This window comes from Dendronephthya gigantea, unplaced genomic scaffold (genome assembly GCF_004324835.1).
Source record: "Dendronephthya gigantea isolate DGI-Jeju-01 unplaced genomic scaffold, DenGig_1.0 000102F, whole genome shotgun sequence".
NCBI classification, from domain to species: Eukaryota; Metazoa; Cnidaria; class Anthozoa; order Malacalcyonacea; family Nephtheidae; genus Dendronephthya; species Dendronephthya gigantea.
The window spans coordinates 98,394-117,882 of record NW_021163112.1 but is presented as its reverse complement, the minus strand read 5'-3'; the positions used below and the strand labels follow the sequence as shown (position 1 = coordinate 117,882).

Here is a 19,489-nt window from a genome sequence, read left to right as displayed (position 1 = left end):
AGATTTTTTGCGTTTGGAGAGCAACATCGAATTTGCGAATCGGATGAGCTGAAAAATTTGAAACAAAGATTGAGTTTTTTCCCTGTTTTACTGCGAGAAATTTCAACATGAAAATCGCGGTGGAAGGCTGTGCCCATGGCGAATTGGAGACAATTTATTCTGCTCTAGAAAACATTCAACGTAGAGACAACATTAAGATAGATTTGTTGCTTTGCTGTGGTGATTTCCAGGCTGTTCGGAATGAGGTCGATTTGGCCTGCATGGCGGTACCTCTGAAGTACAGGGAAATGTGCAGCTTCTATAAGTATTATAGCGGCGAGAAAAAGGCGCCAATTTTAACAATTTTTATTGGCGGTAACCACGAAGCCTCGAACCATTTGTGGGAATTACCCTTTGGCGGCTGGGTTGCACCCAACATATACTACCTTGGTTACTCTGGGGTTGTCAATTTTGGTGGCTTCAGGATTGCTGGGTTATCTGGGATATTTAAGTCGCATGATTACAACAAAGGTCATTATGAAGCCCCGCCATTTGACCAGGGAACTGTTCGTAGCATTTATCATGTCCGAAGCCTGGACGTTTTTAAGCTGAAGCTATTGACGAGACCTGTGGATATCGCAATGTCACATGATTGGCCAAAAGGTGTTTATCACTATGGCAACCTTAATGAGCTATACCGCTGGAAAGGATTTCTACGTCCGGAAATTGAGAATGACACCCTGGGCAGTTATGCAGCCCAGGAGGTGTTAAAGTCCCTGCAACCAGATTTTTGGTTTTCTGCACACCTGCATTGCCGATTTCCCGCCCAAGTTACCCATAGTCAGACTGGGAAAGTAACAAACTTTTTAGCATTAGACAAATGCTTGCCTCGGCGCAAATACCTAGAGGTTATCGATGTGGGCCCACCTAAGGGACCAATGGAGTTGTCCTATGACCCAGAATGGTTAGCAATAACTAAATCAACGCTTCCTTTATTCAACACTGAACCAGGGAACACAAAACTGCCTTTTAGAGAGTCCATTGTGACGTCCCTCAAGCCAAATGTTGAGGCAATTAAGGCAGTACAAGAGTTGTTTGAAGGGGACTTGAGAATCCCAGAAAATTTCACCCAAAATGTCCCTTTGTACAACCCTGATAGACACCAGAAGCATGTTCAAGTGACAGCAGGGAAAAATCCACAAACTGATACTTTTTGCCAGAGGTTGAGAATCAGGAATCCATTTTGGGCTACAGATGTTTCTGGGGATAAAAATCCCGATGAAATTAGTTTAAGTGATGAGGGAGAGGGTGATGATCTAGAGGCCAGCAATTACCCCAGTAGCATTCAAGCATCGCTGCCCCACACAGAAAGTGGGAGAGGAAAGGTTTCATCTGAAAATCCAGATGAGATCATAATAATTGTAAGTGATGAAGACAAGCCAAGTGATAACCTTGCAGTTTGCCTACCAGCACCATTGCACACACCTGCGCAAGTTGCACTACCCTCGAGCAATCCAGATGAAATTGGTTTCGCAGATGACTGTAAGGAAACCGAGTCCCAGTTTAGTGATTTTCCAGTACCATTGCCACCAAAACTTGATCCTTGTTCATCGCTTGCCAAGGAGCCCGAAACTAATGGGAAAGAGGAAGAGGTGGCAAAGATTGAGGGGAGAAGATCAGACTCTGAACCTCCACAAAAGATGTTTAAGCTTGTGAGAAGAAATCAGAACATGTATTCAACTACTGAGGATTCTGATGAAGAAAAACCTTGAAACCTAAGCTGAATATTGTTCTTTCAGTGAAAATTTTTCAAATGTATTTGTTAGTTTGTAGTTGTGAAATAAGCTAGAAAAAAAGCATTGAATATATGTGTTTGTAACTTGATCAGGAATGGGGGGCTCTCCTTGCTACTTAGGACCAAGAGGGTTCAGTGCTGATACCTATTCTCCATCATGGGAAAAGGATTTGTATGCTGTTTCATTCCACATTTACAGTTGAATTAGGTCTCCATTCCCCACAATGAAATATAAATATGGCGATATTCTTTCTATATAAAAAAGACATTGTCATGATGACGTGAGCGCGGTAAGTTTGATGTTACACGAAGTTTGATTCGCTCGTTTGTTTTGAGGAGCCAATCAAACTTCGCGTTACATCAGACTTTCTGCGTCATTATGAGAAAGGTCTACTGCCACAACCAGTTCAACAAGAACGTGCAAGTTGCAAGTTGACAATTTCATAATCGGACAAACAAAAGAACCGCAAATATATTGGGTATATATTGACCATATATGAATCATTCATGATGGAAAATATGCCTCGAAAATATTTAAATCAACGAATTACAACTTGTAAATTATTAACAAGTTCACGTTTAGACTTTATTTAGTCATCATAAGGACAGATGTATACAATACCTGATGGATTGACAGTTTATATACACGTGCGTAGACACGAATGGAACTCATTGGATTGACAGTTTATATACACGTGCGTAGACACGAATGGAACTCATTATAATTGAACTTTGAAACTATGATGACAATATTAGGTATCAAATAGCAATCATAGCATTAGCATATAGACGCACAGCGAGACGGAAAAGGTGTAAATATAACGCATGTTTTGTTAAATAAGTAAATGAAAGAAAGACGGGCTAACCTGAACGATAAACGATGAAATAGACAGCTAAAGGATCTCGCCACAGAAGTAAGACATTGACTTTATATTCTAGTTTGTTTACGCAGAATTTATGCATTGTATGGGTAATTTATACGCCACACGTGCGAACATTTATAGGCTTATATGCATGTTTACTTTAATATTTCTTTGTATTAATTTGCTCTATTTAGATCGAATTGTTATTATATAATTTATAATGCGATTTGCGAGACTTCTTTGGTTTAATGTCTGAGATTACTTGCTAACCGGTCGTCTTGGTTCCGACGAAACACTATTCGATTTCTTGCTAACCACGGTTCGAAGGAATTTGAGACGAATTATACTGTAAAACGACAATGGAAAATATGACATCGAAAGACGGCAATTGCGACGATTTTAAGAAAGCTAAGATGAAACGACGAAACGGCAAAGCAGCATTAACACGGCTCGGGAAAGTTATAATAGTCCAAATCGAGGGGAAACGTTCGACCGATGAGGTTCAAAGGGCGCTTGATAATTATGAACACGCATTTGCCGACCTGGAAGCCAAACACGAAGAAGTGACAATGCTAATCGAAGATGACGAACAGTTCAATGAGGAAGAACGATATATTGAACAATGCCAGGAAACCTTTCTGCGCTTAAAAATTGACGCGCAAGATTATATAAAGCAACAGACGAAAATATCAGAGATGAAACAAAATACTGTCGAAACCGGAAGCGTAAATACTCCCGCAGAGAACTTGTCGAATGAAGAACAAATTAACGAAATCCCGGCCGGCGAAGAAAGTCATGCATCGATACCGAATGAAGAAAATCAAGACAACCAGATATCAGCACCAGTAGCTCAAGAAACCCAAAGTCATCCTGTACAACCCAGCACATCTATTAATGATTCATCGTTCAACACAACTGAGAACACCGCGGAGACAGCAACTCATATAAGCAAAGGAGAAAGCCTATTTCGAATTGAGAAGCCAAAGATGCCAAAATTCACTGGTGACGTCAGAGAATTTGGAACTTTTAGAGCGGACTTTAAGCACTTGGTGGAAAATAGATACAGTAAACGTGATGCAATAACCATTCTGAGGTCTAGTCTCCAAGGAAAACCGCTGGAAATGATCAAGGGAATTGGTCAAGACTATGATGCCGCATGGGAATATCTCGATTCCGTGTATGGAGATCCACGATTTGTTGCTGACATCATCACACACGATATCTCCAAGTTTAAGCCAATAAAGGACGGAGAAGATGCCCGGTTTTGCGACTTGGTCCATTTAATAAAGCGGAGTTTCAACACCCTTAGAGAAGTAGGACGGGAGAATGACATGGATAACAACCACATGCTGGCTATCATTGAACAGAAAATGTTTACCGACGATCGCAAAGTCTGGTCACGCTATTTGGAGAGTTCAAAGAGTCAAGCCACATTGGAGTCGTTAATTTCCTGGATGACAAGTGAGATGAAGTCGAGAATGAGAGCAACGGCACCATTAAGAAGCTCATGGCAGTCACCCAAGCATGTTGGACATGTTACTGGAAAAGAAGATGGGAAGCCAACAAACCATAAGTGCTGGTTCTGCAAAACGTCTGAACATTGGACCGACCAATGCCAAAAGTTCCTTGCCCAGAGTGCTAGCGACCGCCTGAAAGTTGTGAAGGAGAACCATGCCTGTTATAGCTGCCTGAAGCGAGCTGGTCGTGGTCACAACATGTCAACCTGCTCTCGAAGGCGCCAGTGCAGCGAGACCATCAGCGGAGTTCAGTGCAAGCATTACCATCATCCACTATTGCATATTTTAAACATATCTGCTGTGTCATCTGTTACTACTAGCGGAGAGACTATGTTACCGACTATTCAGGCAGAAATCCTGGGACCACAGAAGGTCAAGAAACAGGCTAATATGTTACTAGACACTGGTGCTCAAATCAGTTTAATACGGACATCAGTCGCTGAGGAGCTGGGTCTCAAAGGCAAGAGTGTCACAGTAACAATGGCGAAAGTTGGAGGAGAAGAAAATGAGATGTCAACAAAGATGTATCGATTCCAAATTCGATCCCTCGAGAACCAGTCCATCCACACAATTGCAGCTGTGGGAATCCCAAGTATCAGTGGTGATATTTCCGGAATGAAACTTGATGGCATAGCTGAAGCTTTCAACCTTGAAAGAGAGAAATTACGAAGAGAGAATGGTCCAATAGATGTCCTGTTGGGAATTGATCAACCGAAGTTGCACACTGGTGAGACAAAAGAAGCTGGTAATCTTGTTGCAAGATATTCGCCATTGGGATGGGTTGTCTTTGGAGCCACGTCTGAAAAGTGTGACGTCAGTCAAGTCTACCATGTCAAGTGTTCAAATCCCATCGATATGACCGACTTTTGGACCACCGAATCAATGGGCGTGGAAGGGAATATGTGTTCTTGTGAAAGCAAGAAGTTAAGTCCAGTTGAAGCCTACGAAGCCAAGATTATAGAACAATCCTGCAAAAAGATTGGTAATAAATGGTTAGTTTCATACCCCTGGGTCAAAGATGCATCTGAATTACCGGATAACAGAAGCCAAGCGGAGAAGAAATTGGAAACAACCGAGCGTCGATTAGCCAAGAACCCAGATCATGCAGAAGCGTATGACAAGCAGATGAGGGAAATGAGTGAAATGAACTTCTCTCGAAAATTATCAAGTGAAGAATTAAAGTCATACAAGGGACCAACCCACTACATATCCCACCATGAGGTAGTCAGACCCGAGAAGAAGAGCACCCCCATCCGAATTGTTTTCAATTCCTCAGCATCGTATAAAGGGCACCGCTTAAATGATTACTGGATGAAAGGACCCGATTTACTAAATAATCTGTTTGGAGTTCTCCTACGATTTCGAGAAAATGAAGTGGCTATCAACGCGGATATATCCAAGATGTATCACAGAATCCTAATCCCGGAAAGAGATCAACATGTTCACCGATACCTGTGGAGAAACATGGATACGGATCGAGAACCTGATGTTTATGTCAAAACAGTCTTGACATTTGGTGACAAACCAGCCCCAGCCATGGCACAGACCGCGCTGCAAAAGACTGCTGAAGAAGGAGAAAAACGCTACCCTGCAGCTGCTGAAGTCTTAAAGAAGAATACTTACATGGACGACATATGCGATTCGGTCCATTCTGAAAATCAAGCAAGAAAAATAACAGCAGAGATTGACGAAATCCTTCGCAACGGTGGTTTTAACGTGAAGTGTTGGCTCTCAAACCGGTCATTAAAGAAGAATGATGAAAGCGTTATTGAAAAAAGTGAATTGGAATTAAAGCTCCTACAAGGCCCAGTTGAAGAGAAAGTTTTGGGAACTGTCTGGAACCACCACGACGACGTTTTTGGGTTCAAAGTGATTCCTCCTGAACTAGTTAAACTTACGAAGAGAGCAATACTAAGCCAAGTAGCTCGGATCTACGATCCTCTAGGAGTAGCTGCAGCTTTCCTGATTCGCGCCAAAATAGAGATGCAAAAACTGTGGTTAGAAGGACTACAATGGGATGATGAATTGCCGCCGAATCTCCAAATAACGTGGATACGATTCTTCCAAGAGATGAACGACCTGAACAACGTCACCTTCGAAAGGTCTCTTACGCCAGATTCCGTGATCGGAGCGCCAGTACTATGCATTTTCTCGGACGCATCGATTGAAGCCTTCGGAGCATGTGCTTACATCAGATGGGAGACAGAAAACAACACCTTTGTAACCAGGTTCATCGCAGCAAAGTCAAGAGTAGCCCCACTGAAGTCGCTGACCATACCTCGTTTAGAGCTACAAGCAGCTGTCCTGGCGACACGATTATGTTGTTCTATTCTCGAAGAGTCTCGAATGAAGTTTGTGAAGATAATTTTCTTCTCTGACAGCCACATTGTTCTTTCATGGATCCGTAACCAACCCAGAGAGTTTAAGCCGTTCGTTTCAGCCCGAATTGCCGAAATCCAGAGCAAGTCTGAACCAGATCAGTGGAGACACGTTCCTGGAGAGCTAAATGTCGCTGATGATGTGTCGCGAGGAATACCTGCTCTGCAACTGACAGGCAGATGGAAGTATGGCCCCGAGTTTCTGAAGTTACCGGAGGAAGAATGGCCGAGCGAGTCGTCTTCTGCTACCATCACTAAAAGCGTGGATATCGATCAGTCTGAACGTCGAAAAGTTCAACCTGTCTTTCAAGTAACCCAATCGCCAGAAGTCATTCCGTGCAAGAAGTTTTCCAGTTGGGGGAAACTTATCCGAGTCACAGCCTATGTGTTACGGTTCATCAACACGCTACGAAACAAGCATCAAAACAAAGACAACACAGAAACGACCCGACCGAAAGACACCTCAGATGATAGATCAATCTCAGCAAAGGAGTTAGAAGATGCCGAGTTGTATTGGGTCAAACAAAGTCAGAAGTCACTTCATGATCGCCTGAAAAAGGGAGAACTGAAAGGACTCACCCCGTTTACCGATGACAACGGAGTTATCAGAGTCGGAGGTCGAGTAAGCGAAGCCGTAATCTCGTACGATGCCAAACATCCAGTTTTACTCCCACGTGAACACTGGATATCCCTGCTGATCACTCGTAACTTCCATCGAAACGGCCACTCAGGAGTTGCAACAACCGTTGCAAAGATCAAGAAAAAGTTTTGGATTATCCGATGTCATGATCTTGCCAAGTCAATAAAGTTCCGATGCGTATGTTGTCGCCGAATCCAAGCCAAAACCGAGGAGCAGTTCATGTCAGACCTACCAATTACCCGACTGGAGCCATTCACACCACCCTTTCATCGCACGGCATGCGATTACTTCGGTCCTTACCAAGTTAAAATTGGCCGAAACAAAACAACCAAACACTATGGCGTACTGTTTACATGTCTGAATACTCGTGCCGTACACCTGGAAATCGCAGTGGACTATTCCGCTATGGAATTCTTGCAAACCTTACGTCGATTTTTCGCAATCCGTGGACAACCGGCTCTGATGATCAGTGACAACGGGACGCAGCTGGTGGGAGCTCAACGTGAACTCCGAGAAATGATAGAAGGATGGAACGAGAAAGAGTTGAAGGAATTCAGCGCCGAGAAAGGAATGGAGTGGAGATTTATTACTCCTGCAGCACCACATCATAACGGTTGTGCTGAGGCTCTTGTCAAGAGTTCGAAGAAAGCATTAAAGATCGCGATTGGTGAACAAATTTTGGCTCCGTTCGAGCTGTACACATGCTTGCTGGAAGTTAGTAACCTGATTAATCAGCGTCCTATTGGAAGGATCCCCAATGATCCAGATGACGGTTCTTTCCTTTGTCCAAACGACATTTTACTTGGTCGAGCATCAACAATGGTACCACAAGGGCCATTCAGAGAAACGAAGAATCCTCAACATCGTGTTGAATTTGTCCAGAAGATCATCGATAGTTTTTGGAAGCGTTGGAGCAGAGATGTATTTCCCACCTTAGTTCCCAGAAAGAAATGGACTACTGAAAAAAGAAATGTACGAGTGGATGACATCGTCGTGGTTCAAGATACGAATGCGATTCGTGGAAACTGGACTACGGGCAGAATTGTTAATGTATATCCTGGAAATGACGGACGAATTCGTAACGTTAAGGTGAAGACATCCACATCGCACTACGAAAGACCTATTACAAAAGTCGCAGTACTGTACCCTGCAGAAGGATATGAAGATAAGTAACTCACAATTAGTAACATTAAGTGATGAGGAAGAGTCCTCATCGGGGGGGAGAGTGGATTGACAGTTTATATACACGTGCGTAGACACGAATGGAACTCATTATAATTGAACTTTGAAACTATGATGACAATATTAGGTATCAAATAGCAATCATAGCATTAGCATATAGACGCACAGCGAGACGGAAAAGGTGTAAATATAACGCATGTTTTGTTAAATAAGTAAATGAAAGAAAGACGGGCTAACCTGAACGATAAACGATGAAATAGACAGCTAAAGGATCTCGCCACAGAAGTAAGACATTGACTTTATATTCTAGTTTGTTTACGCAGAATTTATGCATTGTATGGGTAATTTATACGCCACACGTGCGAACATTTATAGGCTTATATGCATGTTTACTTTAATATTTCTTTGTATTAATTTGCTCTATTTAGATCGAATTGTTATTATATAATTTATAATGCGATTTGCGAGACTTCTTTGGTTTAATGTCTGAGATTACTTGCTAACCGGTCGTCTTGGTTCCGACGAAACACCTGATGAACATATGTCCTGATGATGACTGAAATATAGTCCAAACGTCAAACGTAGATTCACTAAAGCTAGAAAAAAATTTTCGGAGTTACTGTTCTTATGAATTTCATAAAAATACTTGGTGGTTCCCGTAACAACTTGTAACTTGCAGGTTTCAGGAGAACTTGCTTGGGAAATTAGCAAACGAATATTGCTAAATTAACGGCAATGTCACGGCAGAGTACCATAATTTACTGTCAAATATAAATCGTCAAAATGCAACCGTATTCCAACGAAAAACATCAGTGTTGTAACTTTGCAAGCGCATGCATTATCGTATTGCAGAATATGCAAATCAGTTTACAAGACGCGCGCTGTAATTTGAAACCTATTCCCCGCACTATATACGTAGTGACATCTGGGCGTTGAGAAAACCGCATAATCCCATGTCAACAACTCATAATCCACCGTCAAGACAGATCAAACAAGCACACAATCAGCACTGTGTTCAAAATGTTTTGCAAAGGAATTAAGCTCGCGTTTTTGATCGTTATGGGTAAGTACTTATTACTTATTAGCCTAGAAATGTATAGCAATCAATTTATTTATTTAAGCGTGAAAGAGCGGAGAGATTTTAAATACGAAGATTGATAGTTTCGGCTTAATATATATGTAGTCTCTACCCTAGTATATGTAGTCTCTACCTAGGTAGTCTCTACCTGTAGACTGGCTTTAGATTCCTACAGCAAACTAACAACTAGGCTTCCCGTTTTTGTAGCTATTTCATGATTTTAACTTCATTACATAAAAGGTGTTAAAATCTTGTTTAGATAGCAATTTGTAGATTCCATAACAAGGCGATCCTAGCGGAAATCACAAATACAAAATGCAAATATAATTATTTCTACCGAACGGTTGCATGTCAAAGTTAGAGCGATTTAAACAGCAGAAAATTGCAGGGTTTTTGAGTTCTTGCATAGTCTTCGAACAATAAAGAATTCCCGCCATGAATTCCCAGTAAAATATTGAAAATATTTCAGGCAAACATTTTGTGTGACCGGTTGAATACTGTGAACTCTATATGATAATCATCAAAACTAGTTTAAGATGTATAATTTTGCTATGCGACTATTTTCTTAATTGTTATTTATTTTATTTAAATAAGTAAATACAGTCGCACTGCCATTGAGCTGTCAATTTGAATTTGCCATTGTGTATTTTGTCATTTCTATAAACAGTATAAACTGGGACGTTGTGAGTTCAAATTTAAAACAGCCGTCATTTGATTGTAAATTAGACCGAACATATATGAACACAATTCATGATCCACACAGTCAAGTAGCAAATTGAAATTGAGAGCATGTGCTCTGTTATGGCACAATATCAAATCCCTTTGTCTACACTGCGTCTATATGCTTCGCAGGAAGTTCCAGGGGGTTCATGACCTTTCGTGACCACACAATAGTTGTTACCCATCGTTACAAGTTACAACATGCTCCCTGATTCATGCAGAGCATGCCTAATTTGCAGCTGGTCAAATATGGTGTCTGTCAAACCCTTAAACTTTACATTGGGAGAGTCACGCAGAATTTTCTAGTTCACAAATAGGTCACGCATCGAAATAAATGCTCTTGTGTGGAGGGCGGTGAGCTTGCAAACAAAGAGGATGGTTTGACAACCGTTACGAACTTACGGTGTCATGTCTTTAGAAGAAAAAAACAAGAAATAGACATCCTGTGTCTGTGTCTGTGACGTGTCCCCTTTCTGGGTTTCTCCCGTGTGACAGAACCTGTTGTAACTTTCATCTGGACTTGTATTTTCTTAAATCATACAATATTACTTTCGAGATAGCAACTATCACCAACCACGAAACAATAAAACAGATATTTAAACACAGTAGAATCCTCAGTAATTACAAACAAAATAAAAAAGATATATACTAAGCATTTGAAATGGCAACTTATTATTTCAAACGTGCATGATATTGCATGCAATTAAGAAAATTGTCGGGGTTTGTTTTTCTTGTTTGATCAGATCAAATAATCCTAGCGAAGTATTTTTATCATTTTGAACTTTGAAGCTATGTCTTGTTCTTATCTTCTTGTCGTTCTTGACGATTCCAAGAGTTTTAAAATGGCAAGTAAAGCTTGGTAAAATAACAAGTATCATTCCCCAATCCTCAAACATATATTGCTAGTCCTACAAGGCTACAGTATTTTGAAGTGTTTTTTTTGAATGAGACACACTATATTTATCGAACTTGCTGTTTTACTTGTTTTGTGCCATGCCCATGCCACTTAAATCTAATATTTAAAATTGTTTGCCGTGGTAATATGATATCAGTTTCAAAACAAAATATAATCCGAAGATTGACATCATCGGAAACCCAAAATATGGTTAAAACCAGACGAGAAAGATTTCATAAACGAAACGAAATGTCCTACGATGTCGTAAACGAAACGAGATATATATTTTTCCTAAAACTGCTCTTTAGACTACAAATTATAGGTTTCTGGATTGTTTTTTTCCGTTCTTCCCGTTGGCATATCCCAAAATGGCGGATAAAATACAATATTATAGTGGTAAACAATTGCGAATTTCGGCGGGAAAAGTTGCTTTTAGACTGTCGGTATTATTGCACAGGTTTAAAGTATTATAGGTAATCTTTATTTCAAAATAAAAAAAATATATAGTGTTATTTCCTTTAATATTGTCGACCTCACCTATAGGAAGGGTTCAACTCTCAGTTTTGAACTAAAAATGGCAGGTTTCCGCTGCTATTTCATTTGCATCACGAAGCGGCGTCGTGGGTGTGAGACATATACAAAATTACATAATGCAACCAGCTCTAAGGGTCAACATCGTCAATATTAAACCCGTAAAAACGCCATGAATGCCACAATGTGAATGCAAATAAGTGAAAAGAATCCTTTTTTAAAACACGTTCAATATAATCATGAAACTTAGACGGGTCAAAACGATACGATATTTTATACCGGCAACTAAATACGTTAGCACAGACTATTTATACGGCTAGCATATGAATATATTCTCACCGTTCGCCCCGCTGCACAATACCATAGCTGAAAATAAACTAAGAATGGGGACAAAATGATTTTCAGCTAAGAGTAAAGTGGGGCGAGGAGACGGTGTCGCAGCCGAGGGGAGGTGGGTGGGACGAAAATTCCTTCCTGTATATGCAGCCAGGTCGTCTTCGTGGCAAAATGTGAAAATTTGCTGTTTTCCCGGTCTTTTATACCAACCGTGTTTATTCATGCGATTACTCTGATGCTGCTTATATTTGCATTAAGTTTTAACGCATTAATATGGTATTGTTTAGCGAAGCGCCCAGTGAGAATATGAATATATTCTCACCGTTCGCCCCGCTGCACAATACCATAGCTGAAAATAAACTAAGAATGGGGACAAAATGATTTTCACGCCCGAGCTTCGCTGGCTCTGAAACAACATGTGATAATTCCTTTCGCGTTTACTGTGCAAATACTCTCTCCAATACTCAGAAAAAATATGAACTTGATATATTATACAAGCGTTATATTATCTAGCATTATGGCAAGGCTTCTTTCAAGGCAAGGCTTGCTTCGAAAGGTTTCTCCAAGTTGCCACATGCGGGAATCTTGGAGGGCGGACGAAGCAGAAGCGCCGGTGGTTAAGATAGGAGAGGTTTGGGTGGGATGCATGACCGCATCCGTTTGGGTGTAATATTGTGCGGTAGCGACACTCCTCCAACCAATGTGTTTAGCTATAGCTTCGTCGGAGGCGCCCAGTAGTGACAACGTTATAGAACAACCTGCCCGGAAGCTGTGGGCGGTCTCGCCTTCATTGAGGTTTAAATTGGAGAGGTACTTCTTTAGACGATTGGTAACAGCCGAGCCAAGAAAAGAGCGTTAGTAACGCAACCTTTGGGGTCCGTGGAGCGAAATAGAAAACTCTGACGTAGGTTGACGTGCATTCTGTCACACAGGAGGACGTATAACTGAAGGTTAGCGATCGGGGACAGGAGGATGGCGAAGGGGAAGGCTTCACAGCGAACACATGGGTGTGCTTTCCCCGAAGTGTCTTACCGCAGGTGTGGCGATTTAAGAAACCCTCGTTACCAGGCAGACACATGACATTATTCGTTTTCAAGCGTTCTAAGTGAGAAACACGATCGCCGGGAGTAGAGATCCAGCAAAAGGCTAATATCATGTTGTGATAAAGACGCCTTGATTGAATTGCACAATGTCAAAAATTTTGTCAAAGAACAAAGGAACGGGTTGTTTTGGCGTCACTTGTTCTTCGCGGACAGACTTCAGATAATTAGAGACAGTTGGGTGACTAGCTGGGTTACCAAAGCCCACGGAAGGGACATCAAGAGGGCCCAGCGATGTAAATATTGCCTTTAACTTGGCTATATAGTTGTCGGTCGTACCTGACGCGAGCCTGGTAGGACACTTGCAGGTTGCACGTCCAATAGAGGTACCCAAAAATGGACAGCCGTCCGAGTCAAAACGTTTGTTTAACCTGTTTTATCTTTTCAAATCAGGAAGCGGATCACATCCCCAGTTGAAGCAGAAATCAACGTTTTTGGCTGTGGAAGAGACGCCAAGAATACCTCTTCGTCTTCCTGTAAACGGGATTTCTGACACTCGTACGGCTTTTGGCCTCTGACGGACTGGAGGGAATGGAAGCGAGCGTTGATATTCGGTAAATCTATATATGGAAACGTTTGGTGAATAAACTCGATGGAATGTTTGTTTTGAAATCCACACCGTTGAAATCCACATCGTTAGCTTAATGGCATTTGGGGCAACATTCAGCTGGTTTCCACAAACGAGAAACATCACAGTACACGTGCCTGAACAGTACGGAAACGTTAGTATGCAGAAGGGATCCTGAAGACCCACAGGTCCCATGGCAGTGGGCGGGTCCTGAAGCCGAAAATCCTTAATCAGGGAAAAGTAAGACACCAGTAGCGCCCTTTTTCCCAACATGAATGAAGTAAAACAACGATGTTTTAGTAACGGCCACCAGTAGCGCCTGGGTGTAAGATCCGGAACGACGACAGAGAACGGGCAGCGTTGGGTTTGAAGAAACTTTAGAAGCGGACCGATTAGCACAAACGGGGGAAAATCATTGGAGACCGAAAAACGCCTGACTACGCTTGGTAGGGAGAACGTGATCGTAACCACTCTTGTCATGCATGACTGTTTGGTAGTGGTCCTTTTTAACATAACGTGGGGGATCAGTGAGTTTGTCCAAAGAGAAAGGGAGATCTTTAATCCAAAGATTCAAAAATCGAAAGAAAGTGTGCGCGCCAGGCACATAATTCCGGTAGAGCAAAGCGCAGATGATTTCCCGTAAACAATAAACGTAATCTATAGCTTTAACAAGTACATAATTCATAAACAGTTCTAAACCGTTTTAATACCGCTACCACCAAGACGTAGATTCGCCCCTATTTTGGTCGCCTCAACGAAAAATATAGCTAAGTACTCCCAAATGGGTAATTACGTAAATAAACGTATCATAAATCCACGGCGTGTGTAGAACAATCCGAATCTAAGCCTGGTACGTAACAACGCAGAATACATTTTTTAAAGTTTGTGTGATTTTTACAACATTGAAGTTCGTTTATATGTGTTGCAGAATCTATAAAAATCACAATATTCATCAGGAGCGTAAGTCCGGGTTTACACCGGTCGCAATTCATAGGTGAGCTATATTGCTGGAACACAAGCAGCATTAATCCATACAGCCTCACTAAAGCATTAGAGGTACGTGAAACTTACACCGGTTTGAGGAAAAACGTAAACAATTTTTTAAGACTTCAAGGAAAGCACCATGAATTTCTATCGCTGGATCGCAAGCCAGCAATTTTGTTCGTCTCAACTAAATGCAAAAGCGTAAATAAATTGTAAATGGGAAATTGCCTCAACAAAAAACTTAAATTCACACCTCTTCTCCAAAAGCGTATGGACTGGTAACCTATACTCGCACACCAACAAATGAAAAACCGTAAATGAGTCTAGACTGGTACAGCAAACGCATCATAAATTACACTGCTGCCCCAAAAGTGCGTAGAAGTAAGTTATATGGCTTCCACAAAAGCATAAATCTAGATTGCATGGTTCAATTCAGCATCGTAAGTCCCTACTGCTTCACCAAAAGCGTTCAGAGGTTGCTTCACCCAAAGCGGAAGTAGATTTAAACCAGTTCAATAAAGCATCTTAATTCATAAACGTATATATCGCTTCACCTAAAGCGTCGACTGGGTAATCTTATTTCGCTTCGACAAAAGCGTAAACCAATCTAGGTCAGTTCAATAAAGCAGCGTAAATCTCATAGCGCTTCACCAAAAGCGTAGACTGGGAGGCGTATATCGCTTCAACAAAAGCGTAAATAAATCTAGATTGAGTGCAAGAAAAACATCGTAAATCTATACCGCTTCACCAAAAGCGTAGAGGTAGGCTACTTATGCCGCTTGGACAAAAAGCATGCGTAAACATTTTATTTATGTATTTTAACCAAATGCAACAAAAGGCCTATAAATTTATATCGCTTAAACGCAAGTGTAGGTAATCTTGGCCATCTCAACAAAGGCGTAATTAAACCGAAGTGGCAAATTGCTTCAACAAAGGTATCATAAATCTAAACCCTTAATTCAAATCAAAAGGAATTTGATGCCGCCTCAACAAAGGCGTAAAGAATGTATATCCTGTACTAGACCAAAGGCAAAAAATTTCCTATATGTCTTTTAAAACGCGGGGGAGATATAACAGTGCTATTAGTATACTAAGGAACAACTATAATAATTATAGGATACAAAGCTCCTGCCCTCAACCCGTTACCTAATCTAGCAACAGGCAAGTATGGAAAGGGTTATACACACGAACCCTGCCGAGTAAAAACAATACGAAGAGAAACCTGCACTGAGTATACGCGGCTCTTGAAGCTGTACTGGCGGATTTACGGGGTTATTGATCTCGACTGCAATATCGTTTAACTGTACGGCTTGCTGAGGTGGTTGGTGTTCTGCTAAAACCGCGTCAATATGCACTGCCCGAGGTTGAACGGCTGGGTCGTCCATATCCAACTTATGGCTCGGCTGCGACACTCCAACAGCAAAAAATTCCTTCCTGTATATGCAGCCAGGTCGTCTTCGTGGCAAAATGTGAAAATTTGCTGTTTTCCCGGTCTTTTATACCAACCGTGTTTATTCATGCGATTACTCTGATGCTGCTTATATTTGCATTAAGTTTTAACGCATTAATATGGTATTGTTTAGCGAAGCGCCCAGTGAGAATAGTCGTCTATATCGATTCATTGCTCATCTCAACTCAAGTCTCAAGGGTTTAATTTGATACATGAATAAATTTCATTCGCTTATCTTGATTTATTTATGGCAAGGTCTGATCGTTTTGACTGGGGCTGAAATCGAAATCGAACTAACACAACTTGAACCGACGCGGAGAATTCACGTTTTCAAAGGCGATGTTGTCAAGTTAAAGTGCGTCTCCAGTGACAGCAAAGGGAACCCAATCAGTGTTTCTTGGCATTATCAGAACAGCAATACACCGGCTATCACAAACTCTACAAATAACACAGATATCGACACGTGGAAAAAAGGTACGTGTTTATTCGGATCCAATTCACTTCTGATGGATGGTTTATAGTCTGTTGAATTGCAATGTATATGGGCAGCAAATCGAATGAAGCTAACGCAGCATTGCTTTATGAACCACAAATACATTCCATACGTGAAAAGTGAATTGGATACAACAAAATTGGATCGTGTGAATGGACCTCTTGGCAATCATCAACCAGTTGATACCTATGTTATTTGCACCTCGGATCTTTGCAAATATACCATATAGCCCTACAGCCCTATATAGCTATAGCAGTAGCAGGCACCACTACATATTTACCCGCGCATGCAGGAAAATTATAAATCGTCTATGAAGAAGAAACTAACCAGTATGAATTTAGTTTAATTTAGATTTCCGGCCTCCTGTAGTAACACTGAATCAACAAGAGATGATCCTTACTGGACCTCTAGGAAGAACAGTTTAGAACTGATAGAGCTATCCAGTATAAATTAAGTTCGTTTAGTTTAGGTTTCCTTCTGTATAGTAACACTGGATCAATAAGAGATGATCCTAACTGGGCCTCTAGACAGAACAGTTTAAAACTTATAGAGCTATCCAGTATAAATAAAGTTAGTTTAGTTTAGGTTTCCTCCTATAGTAACACTGGATCAATAAGAGATGATCCTTACTGGGACTCTAGACAGAACAGTTTAAAACTTATAGAGCTATGCAGTATAAATAACGTTAGTTTAGTTTAGGTTTCCTCCTATAGTAACACTGGATCAATAAGAGATGATTCTTACTGGGCCACTAGACAGAACAGTTTAAAACTTATAGAGTTATCCAGTGTATATAAAGTTAGTTTAGTTTAGGTTTCCTCCTATAGTAACACTAGATCTATAGGAGATTATCCTTACTGGAAGAACAGTTTAGAACTGATAGAGCTATCCGTTATTAAATAAAAAGTTAATTTCGTTGATAACTTTATTTTTGTAAGTTTAAATAACAAATTATATTTTGCGCTATAGCATATACTGGATATCTTAATAACAAACACAGCTGAGCAAATGTTGGTACAATTTGTTGGTACAACATTTAGTCTCACCATGGAAACCAACTAACGCTCGATATTTCTTTATGCAGACAACAAGACGATAAGTATCTTCACACACAGAGTGTACGAAAGACCAAATAAACTGTGGTACATCTATTGCAAGGCAAAATCAAAAAGCGACTCAAAAAACAAAAACAGAGCGTTGAAATACGTGCCAGGTATACGAAAACGCCGCATATATATCAAACATGGTTGCTATACGAAAAAATACGAAACGGCCCTCGATCTTCCACACGCGCTGTGCATAAAAACCTTATAATATCTCTCTCTAGAATCAACAAACAGCAACATTATGATATTTATAGTTTACTTGAAGCTACAAATATTTGTTGTGCACTTCACAGAAAGAAAGAAAGATAAATTTCTGCAACAAAATCGCACAGTATATCCTATAGGCGCTGTTACACTATGCAATTTTCCTTGCAACTTGCAATGCAATTATAATATTGCAATTATAATTTTGAGAGATGCTAATTAGTGAAGAGTGTTCGAAATGATAAGAAAACGTTAGCAGATCGTACGAAATGTTCGTATTTGTCAACTTTAGATGCCTCAGGAGTAGAATTGTATTGCAAGTTTCCAGGAAACTTGTATGGTGTAACACCACCTTATATCCCATAGCTCACACTGGGCAAAACTTTTACAATCTTATCAAGATGTCCGAATTTAATCGACTTCAGTTTGAGTTTATCTTGCCATCTTTACTGTTTACACCCTTATAATGATATAGTCAATATCCTGTATTTTTCAGACAAGGATATTCCTAGGATAACTGTCAGTATCCCACAGACACAAGCCGTTGTAAATGGAACACACCGTCATGTGTTACGATGTAATGTTTCCAGCAACGTTGAGATAACAAAACTTTCAATAAAATGGCTGTTTGATGGAAAGACGTTATCGGAGAAATCGATTGAAGATGTTAAATACGGGGAACATTATTTGTTACTGCAATGTCTGACCAAAAAGGATCTTGGGAACTATACATGTGTCGCTAATACAACGGAGTATAGCTTGGATTGGAGCGACTCAAGTGTGACGTTGTTAACAGGAGAATTTACAGGTAAACATTTCACGTGAGCTTTTTAAAGGTTTTCAAAAGACTGTGGGTATGCGTGTCCCACCTTGACGAATTTTAGCTATATTTCAGAAAGGTTTAATTATGTGAAATTGAGGATCCCATTTGACACTGGAAGTTGATAGTAACAAACATATGATTTCGGCCTCATAAATCGATCGTAGCAGCCTCAGCAAGCTGATCACCAGTAAAATTGATATAGCTTGGTTTAATCCATGACAGAAGAGGTTTCTTAACTCATCCAGATACATTAAATGAATTGTCAAAATTCAAAAATATATCGAGATTGATTGCCAATTGTATCTTATAATTTAAAGAAAGGTCTTTATAATATAGCTTAAAATCCTCCTGGATCCTGCTGCATTGGAGGAGGTGGAATTAACTAGTCTCTTTTAAAGTCTAGAATCTCGCGCTAAAGTTAAAAATTCATGCTTCAAGCCCTAACTTAACCAAATTTGCTTTCTTTTCCAAGTGAGCGGCGGCTTGAAAAATTCTGCTTGGAGGAGTTTGTATTTGGTCGCATTTGTCTTAACGTCACTTTGGTGGAGGACTTTCTTGTGATGAAATATACAAACGTTGTTCAGAAATTTAAATTGCCGTGATTAAAAGAATGTACGCCATGGTTGGACATACATAATTAGCTATAGGATTATGCCTAAGGTAGATTCCTCATGAAACTGAACTGTTAAGAAATAATTTGATAGTATAGAGCGATATTTATACAGGAAACCAGTCGCGTGTACTTGGGGTAATCGAACTAAAGATTGTACAGATCAAGTATAAATTATTAATTGTAAATAAATTATAGTAATATAGTAATAGATCATGGCCGCCATTAAAATTTTTT

The 19,489-nt window shown here is 40.4% G+C and overlaps 4 protein-coding genes across 4 annotated transcripts; all 4 read left to right on the top strand.

Moving 5' to 3' along the window:
- Nucleotides 1–5: 5 nt before the first annotated feature.
- On the top strand, nt 6–1,822 carry LOC114534500 (lariat debranching enzyme-like). Its single transcript, XM_028555951.1, has one exon. The coding sequence runs from the start codon at nt 108–110 to the stop codon at nt 1,749–1,751; it is 1,644 nt and encodes a 547-aa protein (XP_028411752.1). The 5' UTR covers nt 6–107; the 3' UTR covers nt 1,752–1,822.
- A 629-nt stretch (nt 1,823–2,451) lies between these two features.
- LOC114534446 lies at nt 2,452–3,954 on the top strand. The gene is made up of 3 exons (XM_028555887.1): nt 2,452–2,688; nt 2,832–3,865; nt 3,927–3,954. The coding sequence occupies exons 2-3, from the start codon at nt 2,997–2,999 to the stop codon at nt 3,952–3,954; spliced, it is 897 nt and encodes a 298-aa protein (XP_028411688.1). The 5' UTR covers nt 2,452–2,688; nt 2,832–2,996.
- LOC114534496 lies at nt 3,859–8,897 on the top strand. Its single transcript, XM_028555943.1, has 2 exons — nt 3,859–8,639; nt 8,783–8,897. The coding sequence occupies exon 1, from the start codon at nt 3,969–3,971 to the stop codon at nt 8,343–8,345; it is 4,377 nt and encodes a 1,458-aa protein (XP_028411744.1). The 5' UTR covers nt 3,859–3,968; the 3' UTR covers nt 8,346–8,639; nt 8,783–8,897.
- A 270-nt stretch (nt 8,898–9,167) lies between these two features.
- LOC114534505 lies at nt 9,168–19,479 on the top strand. Its single transcript, XM_028555959.1, has 5 exons — nt 9,168–9,417; nt 16,272–16,490; nt 17,594–17,722; nt 18,316–18,627; nt 19,115–19,479. The coding sequence occupies exons 1-5, from the start codon at nt 9,375–9,377 to the stop codon at nt 19,201–19,203; spliced, it is 792 nt and encodes a 263-aa protein (XP_028411760.1). The 5' UTR covers nt 9,168–9,374; the 3' UTR covers nt 19,204–19,479.
- Nucleotides 19,480–19,489: the final 10 nt, after the last annotated feature.